General features: G+C 44.7%; 1 protein-coding gene across 1 annotated transcript in view; it reads right to left on the minus strand.

Annotated features, from left to right (window-relative positions):
- Micu1 (mitochondrial calcium uptake 1) overlaps positions 1–13,759 on the minus strand; it is a 142,756-nt gene that overhangs the window by 19,724 nt on the left and 109,273 nt on the right. The window contains exon 10 of the mRNA XM_059281814.1: positions 2,466–2,574. Coding sequence (XP_059137797.1) covers positions 2,466–2,574 — 109 coding nt within the window. The remainder of the gene's footprint in view (positions 1–2,465; positions 2,575–13,759) is intronic.

Raw genomic sequence — 13,759 nt, forward strand, 5'->3', positions numbered from 1 at the left:
AAATTTTTGCTGCTTTAAATCAAGTTTGTAGCAATTTTTGTAGCAGTCCCGGGAGACAAATGCATGTGGTGCATTCTGTTACTTGGCATGAAGCTAGGCCCTATGCCCTTGATGTCTATCAACAGACACTCAGGGGAGCCGATGTAAAACATAGAAAACAAACCAAGACGTCAAAGTAAATGACACAGCACCACGGGCCTCAAACCTAAATGTACCTCTGTGCGTCAGGCATGGTTGTGCAGTTAGTACCCCGCCTCTGGATGTGAGCGTGTGAGCACACGGAGGCCCGCCGTCCTACTCAGTAAGTGGCCCAAAGTCATTTGAAAGAAACTCCTCTACCACCTTCTTAATTACAAGGTTGCATTTCTCTTCGTTACCACTACCCTGAATCATTTTATTGTGCACACCCTATAATTTTAACACAGATAGTGATTCATCCCATACCGTTGTTTTCTCTAAGTGGTTCCGTTGGCTTTAGCTGAGGAGGAAAGAGAACCTAGAGGCACTCATTAATTCTATTTTTGTAACTTCTGACTTTCAGTCTTGTGTTTTCGGATTTGCACATGCTATCTGATCCTGCCTTGTGAGACGGCGACTCAGTCAGAGCTATTCTGGAGGAAGGACTTGGCGATACCTCCCCATGACATCCACATCATGCTTCCCCAAAAAGAGTCTACAAAGATGAGAGGAGGCATTATTTTAGGCAAACAAATGCTATTTAAAAAAAAAAAAACCTGTGTAGATAGGTTAAAATAAAAGGCATCCAGGTTGGAAAAGGAAAAAGTGCAATGAATTCTGGCTGTAAGTTGAGTCATTTCATTTGTTTTTCTAGCTTTACTGACATACGCTGACAAAGAATTCTATATGAAAGGGGTTCACCATGATGGGCTGATATGTAATACACTGTGAAGTATCACAGCAATCAGCCCAGCTGGTGTCTCTTTATTTTTCTCCTTTTCCTTTTTTTACAGGGCCTTGCTATATATAGCTCAGGCTGGTCAGTGAATTCATGACCCTCCTGCCTCAGCCTACTGAGTATTGAGTAGAGGTGTGTGTGCTAACCTTCCAAATCAATATTTCTAACTTTTAACATAGTTACAACTGTGTGCCTCTGTGTGTGTGCCTGTGTGTGCGTGTGTGCGTGTGAGTGTGCACGTGTGTCATCAGCATTTAGCATTTCTCTTAGCAATCCAAGCATGTGATGCAGCATTGGTAACTGCAGTCACCATGCAGCAATCAGCTCCCTAGGATGAATGCATCCTGCACAACTCAAACTTTGAATCCTCTGACCAATCTCCCCATTTACCCCATTCCTGGTCCCTGTAGCAGCTGACATTGTCCTTCATTTCTACGAGTTTGGATAGTTCTCAGATTCCACATGTAAGTTAGAGCTGTGATTTCACATAAAAAATGTGACAGAATCTCCTGACAAGTGCTGACAAAGACCGTGTTTAAAACTGCAGTCGGTGCTTTGGACAGCGTGAGAGGATGTATTGCAGTGTGAGAGGATGCATCGCAGTGTGAGGGGATGCATCGCAGTGTGAGGGGATGCATCGCAGCCATGTGAGGATGCATCACAGCCTCCAGGAGCACATTCTCAAAGTGAAGAGAGTTTATCACATATAAACAGTGACAAAAGAATCCTGAGCCTGGATGAGTATCTGGATATTCAAGAATAGATGAAAAGCACCCATAATGGTAAATACATGGGTGAATTTCAAAGACCTTTTTTTTTTCTCATTTCTTTATTATTATTATTATTTTTTTGTGTGTGTGGTTTTTTGAGACAGGGTTTCTCTGTGTATCTCTGGCTGTCCTGGAACTCACTCTGTAGACCAGGCTGCTATCAACTCAGAGATCCGCCTGCCTCTGCCTCTTGAGTGCTGGAATTAAAAGCATGTGTGCCCATATACCTGGCTCTCTTATTTCTAAAAATAAGTGAAAGCAAAGACACTAAGCAGACCACTCCTTCATCGAAGACCAACCACCGAATGACTCTGGCTTCTTGTTACACATTCCCTGACTCCGCCTTGGAGGAGAGAGGTTCTGAAGCTCCGCCTTTCTTCATGCCTGCTTCCAGACTAGTCACAGTGCCTCTGTCCTGTCTGCTACACCATCAAAGGCATGTGCTGAGCATAGTGTCTCTGGGTGAAGTGCAAGGCTCATTTAAGACCAATACAAGAGAATCAACTACTGGGCAGTAGTGGCGCACGCCTTTAATCCCAGCACCCAGGTGGATCTCTTGAGTTTAAGGCCAGCCTGGTCTACAGAGCGAGATCCAGGACAGTCAGGCTATGCAGAGAAACCCTGTCTCAAAAGACTAAAAACCAAAAAGCAAAAGCAAAAAAAAAAAAAAAAAAAAAGACCAACCAACCAAAGGACAATGCCAAGAAAACCTGACATTTCAAGGCGAGGCATTCATTAATGCTTCCAGCTTCAAGAAAGAAACTTCCGGGTTTTATTACCTTTATCGAGAGATGCTCCAGCCATGTGGTAAAAGCTCAATGCAGTGTCCACATCATTGATGTTCTTCAGGAAAGTGAAGAAGTTCTCTACCTCCTGGAAAGTCAGGCCCTGAAATAGGAATGGTAGCAAGGTAAGGCAGAGCCTGGAGAAAGAGCAAAGCCAGAGAAATCAGCAGGAAACACACTCTCCACCTTCCAGATGCTGAACCAGTCAGTCAAGAGACAGCAACTGTGTGCACCACGGGACAAACTCTGGAGCAGTGGTTCTCAACCTTCCTAATGCTGTGACCCTTTCACGCAGTTCCTCACGTTGTGGTGACCCCCAACCATAACATTATCCATTGCCATTTCACAACTGTAATTCTGCTACCATTACGAATCGTAATGTAAATATCTCATAAGCAGGATATCTGATACGTGAAGCCTGTGAAAGGGTCCTTCAACTCTCCCAAAGGGGTCACCACCCACAGGTTGAGAACTACTGCTTTAGAGTATTACCCTAAGGAGAGCAAGCTGGCTAAGTGACTCTCCCTCCCAGGTAGACTCTGACACGAAGCTGCCTGTGGTGATGGCTGGGCATCCTTGACGAAAATGCTTCCCGGGCTTTCCAGCTGGGAACACTGTCTGTCATACTTCCTCAGCGGGTTGTGGCCACTTCACATCTTAAGAAGTAAACTCCGAGTCAGGACTTCCACTGAACAGTCTACTCACAGGCCTTTTAGGCTTAAGGTAGTAAGAGAATCACTAAAGTCAGGGACATACAAGGGATCGGTGTCGGTACTTAGCGAAACCCCAGCACCGACCGGGAAGGCTGTTCATGATCTCTGTTTAAAAAGCTCCAGATGAAATGATGTACCATGGGACCTCAATGACATTCTGGGGATGAAGAAATTCTTTCCCGAAGCTGGTCTATGACGACTCCAGCAAAGCAGTTATTTGCATCAGGGTCGCCCAGAGCTCCTTCCCGGGAGAAGAGTGGCCTGTTTACCCCCCGCCCCCCAACCTCCTCATAAATCACATTGTGACCACAATAAAGGCGGAAGTGGGACACTGGGGAATGTCCTGGGCATTGTAAATGTGGTCCCAGGCCCCAGTGGACTCCAGATGTTAGCTAGCGTCTATGGAGTGCGGGTCCTTCAGGTTTCCATCCCTGAACTACAGAGCCTAGGAGCACAATCATGAGGACGCTGAGTACAGACCATGTACACCTCTTCCCTAGCACTCTCCAGGCAGGGCCAACTGTGTGTTTCTTATCACATCAAACAGAGAGCTAGACCTGGGGGTGTGACTATGTCATGTGACTTCCTATAATTTGTCCTTTGGAGAATCAGAGAAATGAAAAGATGTTTTACTGCACAATATGATGACTCTAAGGTTGCATAAAACACAAACACCCACGCTTAAGGAGCTGTGATTAAATTAGTACCCACAGGATCTCCATTTGGGTCAAGGAACAACATCCTAGAAGATTCCTCCCCCACTGCAAGTCATGAGCTTCCATCACCCATATTCCCAGTAACAACCACTATGTGGACTTTTAGGGGATTCCTTTCCATTAAAAAAACAAAACCTAAAACTTCCCCTTAGGCCAGTGGTTCTCAACCTGTGGGTCATGACCCCCACAGGGATCACTTATCAGATATCCTGCATACCATATATTTATATTATGATTCATAAAAGTAGCAAAATTACAGTTATGAAGTATCAACAAAATAATTTTATGGTTGGGGGTCACCACAACATGAGAAACTGCATTAAAAGGTCGCAGTATTAGGAAGACTGAGAACCATTACCTTAGTTTACTTTTGAACTTTATAAGTGGAATTAAGTAGTATGCATTTGCTATGTATGGCTTCTCCTTAAGGGCTGCTCCATGCTTTTGTTTATTACAGTTTATTTTTATTGTATAAAGTGTTATATCATGTAAATACATCACATCTGTTTTTCTCTTTAAAAGGACTCCTGGGGCTGGAGAGATGGCTCAGAGGGTAAGCTCTTCCAGAGGTCCTGAGTTCAATTCCCAGCCACCACATGGTGGCTCACAACCATCTGAAATGAGATCTGGTGCCCTCTTCTGGCCTGCAGGGATACATGCAGGCAGAACACTATATATAATAAATAAATAAATCTTTTTTTTTAAAAAAGGGCTCCCTATGCATCTGTAATTTATTAGTGTGTGTATGTGTTTGAGAGGGGGCTGTCCGGAGGTCAGAGGACAACCCTAAGGAGTCAGTTCTTCCCTTCCACTTTCGCATGGGTGCCTGGGATCAAACTCAGGTCACCTGGGTGCCTTTACCCTCTGAGCCATCTCGCTGGCCCTCACAAACTGTTTTCCTGTTTCAAAAATGGGTGATTTTCAGTTTTGGAGAGTTATGAACAAAAGTGCACCTGTATTCAAGCATTCAGTCAGACACTCATGGAATCTCTACCTCTATGTACCAAGTGGCATCATTTTTGCTGCCCCTAATTTCAGGTCATTTTCTTGCCTTGATGTGGGCTGCCCAGAGCTGGGGCTGCCCCCTAATATGGATGCTACAGTCTGCTGGCTGATAGAAGCATGTGCCAGCATCCACCTTGTAGATGAGTGTATCATTGGAGTAGACACACAGGTTCTTCAGTACTGTATCTGCACTAGACGTACACTGACACCAACTTCCTTCTTCCATCAAAAGACCATGCAAAGATAAGTGTCCACTGAGGGATGAGCCAGTAAACAAAACGAAGAAACCAGGTCGGCCTCACCTTCTTTCTCCAGGCCATGGTGGTGCATGTCTGCAGTCCCTATACTCTGGAGGCTGAGGCAGGAGAGTTTTGAGTTTGATGCTTGCCTGGGCTACATGGTGAGACCTTATTTTGAAAACAAAATAACAACAACAACAGCAAAATAAAGGGCACGGGGGAAGGATTTTTGGTTGAACTGTATTTCCATGAGATACTTGGTCAGTCAGGTTTATAGAGACAGAATGTAGGATAGTGGTTCCCATAGGGGATGGGGAGTTACTGCTTAATGAGTCAGGAGATTCAGTTTGGGAAGGTGAACAAACTTCTGGAGGGAGTGCTGAGGGCTGCCCAGTAAAATGGGAATGCACTAAAACCACCGAATCACACAATTAAAACGGTTTAGAATGGCAACTTCTGTGTACACTGGGACACACGCACAAAGTGCACCAAAGCTTCACAGCTTCACAAGAACTAAGAAATGGATTCCTCGGGGGGGGGGGGGGGAGCAGCAGACAACATTCTGTTTGCTTGCTTGTTTGTTTGTTTGTTTGCTTTTCGAGACAGGGTTTCTCTGTGTAGCTTTGCGCCTGTCCTGGAACTCACTCTTTAGCTCAGGCTGGTCTCGAACTCACAAAGATCCACCTGCCTCTGCCTCCCGGGTGCTGGGATTAAAGGCCTGTGCCACCACCTCCTGGCTGAGACAACATTCTTCTTACTCTTCTTCATTTTCAAAAAAGCTATATAGGGCTGGAGCGACAGCTCACAGTTAAAAGCACTGGCTGCTCTTGCAGAGGACCCAGGTTCGGTTCTTAGCACCTACACAGTGGCTTACAACTGTCTGTAACTCCAGGTCCAGAAGATCTGATACCCCGTCTGGCCTCCTCATACAACAGGCACTCACATGTGCATGAACTTAACATACTCATTCATATAATACTCAACATAAAAATACCCATTCCCATAAAATAAAAATATATAAAACCTTAAAATACAAGTTTAAGCAGGGTGTGGTGGCACATGCCTTTAATCACAACACTTGGGAGGCTCTGAGGCAAGCAGGTCTTTGTGAGTTCCAGGCCAGCCAGAGCTACATAGTGAGACCTAGTCTCAGAAAACAGACAAATAAACATAAAAACAACAACAAAATCTCCAAAGTCTGCTTTTTAATTATTGTGTGTGTGCACGTGGGCATGTACTATGGTGTGTGCGGAGGCCAGGAGAGAGCTTCCAGGGGCTGGCTCTCTCCTGTCTTACTGGGGCTTGCTCACTTTTCTCTCTTGCTGCCGCTGCTCTGTGCATCTCAGCACAGCTCCTGAGAGCCTCCGAGTCAGTCTGTGTCTGTCTCCCATCACTACTTCTGAGTGCTGGGATTGCCGGATTACAGATCCGTGCTATCTCACTTGGCTCTCTTTATCTGGGCTCTGGGATTGAACTCAGGCCATGATGCTTACGTGGCAAGCACCTTTGGCTGCTGAGCCATTTTGCCAGGCCTGAATTCCTGTTTTTTGTTTTGTTTTTTTTTTTCCCGTCAGGCTGAGGAGAGAACATGGAGACTTGTGCATGCTAGACAAGTGATCTGCCACTGAGCTGCACCCTCAGCCTCAGCCTCGAAAGGGTTCTGAGGACTATGACTTAAAACTCCTAAAACAGGACATTGTAGAGAAAATATTTTCTAGTCTGATAAAGAATCTCTAATGTTTGCTACTTTAAATGCTACAGACCAAGACCAGACTTCTCATGCTGAGCTTACTGGAGGACAGAGGGGCAGGGAAGACAGACAGACAGAGGGAGGGAGGACAGCCTGCATCAAGTGCCTATTCATCATGATCTAGACAAACAGTGGGACACACATCATCTGAGGGCACTGTTAATCTAATATATAATGCTCTGTCTTTATTATACAGATGCAATAAAGAATATTTATCGAGTGCTTACTTGCCACCCAGCACCCTGCCAAGAACAGCAAGAGAAATAAAACTGCACTGGACATAGGCCTTGATGTTATGGAGCTCATGATTTCCATAGGCTTCCTTCAAGAAAAAGATGACAGCAACCTCAACATTCTTATTTACCAGTAACTGCTTCTCTCTCTCCCTCTCTCTCTGTCTCCCTCTCTTCCTCCCCTCCCCCACCCCCCACACATGGCTATGAGCTCTGGGATGTAGAGTAGAAGCTGAGGGCTCTGCTCATTGTGAGCCGAACTATTCAAATAGGAAGACTAAGGCTCTCATAAGATCTACTGTTGTGAAAGGAACCAATGTCAACAGCAGCCAGAGGGAGTGTCCTCCCCTGAGCCTGATGTCAGTAGAGCTTTCTTGACAGTCTACAGGGAGGTAGAAAAGACATGATTGACAACTGTTCTATAAACTAGTTAACTAGTGACCTTAGGGAAGACGGGCTTACATAAAAGCCAGACTACTCAGAAAAGAAGGTAAGATTAACAGTAGCGGGTGGAAGCAGAGGCAATTTGTAGGCATTGTAACAATGCATTTAACACCAGGGGTTGTTAACAAGGCCAACTGTCTTTTGAAAGTAAAAGCAATCAACAAAAAGTTTAGAAGAAAACAGTGGATATTTTTATGGCTGAGTGAGATAAGAGTCCTTACATAACACAGCAATGCACAATCTAAACCAAAAACCTCTGAATCAGAGCTCATCAAAACCAAGAAGAAAACTGTAAATGAGAAGATAAAAGGAAATATTTAAAAATCACTTTTTTGATAAAGGACTTATAACTGGACTGTATAAAGAACCTTACAACTCAAGAGTCTGGCTGTCCTGGAAATCATACTGTACACCAAGCTGGCCTCAAATTCACAGAGATTCTCCTGCCTCTCCCTCCCAAGTGCCAGGATTAAAGCTGTGTACCACCATGATTGGCCTAGTTTGGGTATCTCTTAAAAAGTTAAAAATATATATGACCCAGCTATCTCCCTCCTAGGAGTCTTTTAAAAAATAAAAACAAAAACCATAGGTCCAGGTACTAGGGAGAAAGCTCAGTGGTTAGGAGCACTGGCTGCTCTTCCGGAGGACCCAAGTTCAGTTCCCAGCACTCACATGACAATTTACAACCATCTGTAACTCCAGTCCCAGGGGGATCTGATAACCTCTTCTGACCCCTGCAGGCACCAGGCACACTTGTGTTTTGCAAACATATATGCAAGCAAAACACCCATGCACATAAAATAATAATAAAAAAAATTAAAGGATGTCTACAACAACAGAACAGGTCCATTTAAAAACTTGCATGTAAACTCTGAGAACAGCAGTATTCCTAACAGCTACAAATGGAAGCAATTTGGTTGTGTGTTTGATGGTGAATGGGTAGAGAAAACATGGATGATGGACTATTCTTTACTACTCAGCAATAAAAAGCAAAAAATGATTAATATGTGCGTCAGCACAGATAAATCTTCAAAGCAGTATGCTAAGTAGAAGAAGCCAGAGGAGAAAAAGAACACTATGGTGTTGTACTTATTATGAAATGCTCAGAAAAGGCAGACTATCTAGAGGGTTGATTTGTGGGAGTAGGGCAGGGATGGGCAGTGACTGAAAACTAGCACGAGGGATCTTTTGGGGTGATGGAGATGTTTTCATATAGGATGGCAGCGATGTTGCATAACTGCACATTTACTAAGAACCACTGAACTGTACACCTAAAAAATGGTGACTTTTATGGTTTATAAATTATAGCTCAGTAAAGGTTGTTTAAAAAATTAAAATGCAGGCCTGGTGAGATGACTCAGTGGATCAAGAGCCTTACTGGCAAGTCTGATGACCTAGGTTCGATCCTTGGACTCCACAGGTGTAAGGAGATCACAGGCTTCTTCCAGAGGTTCTCTGACTTCCACACATGCTGTAGAATATGTGCTCTCTCCTCCCCAATAAATAAATTAAAAAAAAATAAAGTTTTGTCAGGCATGGTGGAGTATACAGGGCAGAGACAGGCAGATCTCTGTGAGTCTGAGGCCAGTCTGGTCTACAGAGTGAGTGCCAGGACAGTCAAGGCTACATAGAGAAACCCTGTCTCGAAAAACCAAACAAATGCAGCTGGAGTAGACAAGAACTATGGGAAGGAGAACCTGGCTTCCTCTGGAGTCAGCTGTAGAACCAGACATCCAGCACTGATGGCCAGTGGCCAGGGATGAGCATAAACACCCTCACAGACAAATCCTTTGCCCCGACTTAAATCAGACAGAGGGAATCCATCTGCAGGGAGTGAGTCCAACTGCTCCAGTTTCTCCTGTGGCTCACGGAGAAGAATCGTTTTCTTCCTTATAACATGGCTGTCACCATCCTGTCATCTAGTCTCGCCTCCGTCTCCTGCTTCATACAGAACCCACCTTTCATAAGCTCTAGACTTATCTTCAAGTGCAGCCTGCAGCAGGGGAGTCACATATTTCTGTTACTTTCCAGAGTATCTAATTTTCTTGAAACATCACTTTCTTCATCTCTCCATCTTTCCCTGCTCACAAAATGTCAGTGATTTCCAGTTGTCAAGAGGGTAGGCTCCCAGGCTTCTCAGCTACGGACTTATGGTCCTCCACCATCTGCTCCAGTAAATGGGCCTTTCTATTTCCCTAAGAACTTTAGGCTGGAACCTGGTGACATGGGTTGTTGTGTCTCCCAAACCTTGTGCTTATTCAGATCATAGGGAATAAACAGTGACAATAAGCTGTGAGTGGTGGTACATGCCGGAAAGCCCAGCACTTGGAGGCTGAGGCAGGAGGATTGAGAAGTCAAGGCCAGTACGGGCTACATAGTTAATTTCTTATCAAAACCTAAAAACAAAATGATGACAATAAACAGGTCATGAGTAGGAAGGTTGTGGAATTTTCTTTGCTTTGGATATTAGTGCTGCCTCTTAAGACAGTGCGTGACTTCTAGTCAATCGCTAAGGCTCTAAAGAATACTTTTTTTTTTTTTAAATCTGAACAATGGTTCTGTCTACCAAGTAAGACTGTGATAATCGGGCACAAAAGAGGTAAATGTCTAGCACATTGAAAGTGGTCATTACCACATCTGGCTGTTGCTGTCTTCTCTCCACTGGGACCAGCTCTCCTGCCTCAGAGCACCCTGAAAATGCAGGTCTGTCTCAGGTTCATCTCTACTTGATCAGGAGTACCTTGCAGCTACTGCATCTTTTGCAGTGGTGTTGAACTGACCAGAAACACTGACAGATGAGAGCCTCAACAGCCTGGCAGGCCCACGTCCCTCATCTCATCTATACCAAGACACAGCTTCCAAACCTGCATCCTTTCAAGGGACATTTATAACACAGCCAGGCTCATTGGCGCTGAGGTATCATGGGGTGGCTAGTTCTGGGACTGGGACCATCTGGGGCATCTGGTGATTCCAGGAACCCTCTCTGAAGAACAGTCTAACGCAATTCCTGGCTTTGCCTTCTCAGACACCAGGGGGCTCTCTTGCCCATTGGTAGCCATCTCACCCTTTTCCCATGTGAACAAGCTGTCTCCACTTTTACCCCTCAACAGTTCTTTCTCCCGGGTCTCATCTGTTCCTTTTCCTGGACCTTCCCAAGATGTCTCGGAAAGTGGTTGGCTCAGAGTTTGACAGAGAGAAGACGAATTAATACTGTATTAATATTAAAAAAAGAGAAAGCAGTAACTGGTAGGTAGTCATTTGTAAACTACGAAGCTCATCACTATACAACTAGTAGTAATGAACTTATTAAACTCTACAAGGGATTCTTTCTTCTTTGGGTAGGATATTAATGGGGAGAAAATGGGATAAAGGCTGGGGTGAAAGAAACCAGGGAGTTTAGGAAGCATGTGCTTGGACCCCTACCACTCAACTTCTGACTTAACTGGCTTGAAGAACTTCTTGCCATTTTATCTTCTTTAAGATTTATTGGCTCAGAGGTTAAGAGCACTGACTGTTCTTCCAGAGGTCCTGAGTTCAATTCCCAGCAACCACATGGTGGCTCACAACCATCTGTAATGAGATCTGGTGCCCTCTTCTGGCCTGCAGGGATACATGCAAACAACACTGTTTATATAATAAATAAATAAATCTTAAAAAAAAAAAGATTTGCCGGGTGGTGGTAGCGCACACCTTTAATCCCAGCACTCGGGAGGCAGAGCCAGGCGGATCTCTGTGAGTTCGAGGCCAGCCTACTCTACAAAGCAAGTTCCAGGAAAGGCACAAAGTTACACAGAGAAACCCTGTCTCGAAAAAACAAAAAACAAAAAACAACAAAAAAAAAAGATTTATTTATTTTATGGGCATGAGTGTTGGTGTATATGTATGTGCACCATGTGCATGTGTAGTGCCTGTGGAGACCAGAAGAGGGCGTCAGATCCCCTGGAGCTGGAGTTGCGGATGGCTGGGAGCCACCACGTGGGTGCTGAGCTTCTCTCTAGCCCTTACATTTTCATGTTAACAAATCCAAAGTGGAATAAAGGAAGCGCTTAGAAACAGATGGAGAGTTCTTCTTAATGGGAAATGGTTCTGGAGGGATGGACTGGTAATATTAGGAGCAAAGGCCCTTTATTAACTCTCATTTTGGCTAATTGCTATGTTCACAACTATTTAATCAACACGAGAGGGCAATCAATTTTAATCTCCTAGCTAAAGCAGGCTAGAAATTCGGGCCAAAAGTGAGTTTGCACCCAGATTTCCAATTTCACAGTTTGTCCTTTCACATCAGCTCTTTTTTGCAAGGTCTTGGGTCTTAAATTAACTCCTGGACAAGCTAAAACACTGTATGCCTTCAAGGGAGATGTCTCCAACACCTAATTCGTTACTTTCAAATAGAAATTCAGGATAAAATATGAATTAGCCTATCATGATTGATAACTAACTTAAGGTCAAGCCAATGTCTGTAGCTACCTTTAAAAATAGTTCTGCCCGGGCTGGGTACATGGCTCAGTGTGACAGATCTCCTAGCATACAGGAGGCCCCAGGCTAGATCCTCAGCACCCCTAACATCTAACAAACAACAAACATGTAAAAGCTCTCACCAACAAAGATGAAAAGTCTGTCTACGGAAAATAGTGCTTGCTTTATACAAACATCATGTGTCCAGCAAAGGGCTAAACATCCACCTGGGCACCCGCAATCAATATAATATAATTTTTACAGACACGAGCTGGGTACTGGATGGTGCAGAAGCACTCTCCAGGGGAGGAAATATTCTCTCACTATCAATTGATGACAAGTCTACCCCTCGGCTAAGAGAACACCTGCTGTGGAAACAGGCTGGACCGAGTTCAGAGGAAGCTAGGCTGGCTCAGAATCCTTTCGGCTTTTCAACATCCAAGGCAAGGAGGAAAAATGTCCAGCTGAGAAGCAGTTAGGAAGCAGTGGTGTTCATGAAAGATTTCTGACATAACAATAAGAAAACTGGGACAAATGTTGGCTCTCTTACTTCTGGCTCTTAAAAGCTAGAATGGTCCTATGGCAAGCAGACAGGAAAAGTTCAATTCCCAAGGCCAATGAGGATAGGGACTTTACCTACAGCAACCATGGAAACCACTAGGGAAGCAGCTGAGGCCTTGTCTTGAGCACACCACACCACTTTGGCAATCACTCACGGAACATATTCAGTGCTGGGCTGATGTTCTGATCACGGCCACGTGACTACTGTTGTCCACCGGAAAGGTTTGGGGCTTGCAGTGAGAACCCATGAGTTCTCTGCTCTAGTTCAGGCTCTACTGTGTGTCTTTGTGCCTGAGCAGTTAGCAGTCAAGTTGCTTGCTCAGTCCCCTCCTCCCCCAGTTCTGTCTGCACTTTGTGACCTGTCCTTTCCTGCACCAGGTGCAGCCAGTGCCAAGGACCCCGAGCAGGACTGAGTAGAGCTCCCGTGGACCCAAGGTCTCTGATTCCAATGCTGCTCAGACTCCTCATCTCTTCCTAAATTCTCTAACAACCTTACTATCAATCAGTATTTTTGCTCCTACTCTTGCTGGTTCCCCATGTTCTCTTCCACAATGGGGCCATGACTCTCTTTATGTATATAACCAACCATGTCATTTCTGCCTCAAGCCTTCAGCACCCTCTCATTGTTGAGTAATGCCTAGGCTTCTGTGCCTCTCCGACCTCATCTGTCCTTGGTCTGGGATGCTCCAGACACACAAGCTCCTGATCAAGCTCCTCATATGTTCTAGGTTTGTCTTTACTGCTGATTTTGGACTCAAAGTTTGTGGCCTTGTGTGTTAATCTTCTACCAACTTGGTATAAGCTAGAGTCATCTGAGAAGATGGAACCTCTCCTGAGAAAACCACCTCATTGGATTGGCTGTAGGGAAGTCTGTGGGACATTTTCTTGATTAAAAATTGATAGGAGAGCCAGGCATTGGTGGCACACACCTTAAATTCTAGCACTCGGGAGGCAGAGGCAGGTGGATCTTCATGAGTTCAAGGCCAGCCTGATGTACAAAATTAGTTCCAGGACAGGCTCCAAAGCTACAACAGAGAAACACTGTCTCAAAAGATTAAAAAAAAAAAAAAAAAAAAATGATAGGAGAGGGCCACTGTGGGTGGTGCCATCGCTGGGCTGGTAGTCCTGGGTTGTATAAGAAAGCAGACTGAGCAAGCCATGGAGAGTAGCCA

The sequence above is a fragment of the Peromyscus eremicus genome, chromosome 16_21 (assembly GCF_949786415.1).
Source record: "Peromyscus eremicus chromosome 16_21, PerEre_H2_v1, whole genome shotgun sequence".
Lineage (NCBI taxonomy): Eukaryota > Metazoa > Chordata > Mammalia > Rodentia > Cricetidae > Peromyscus > Peromyscus eremicus.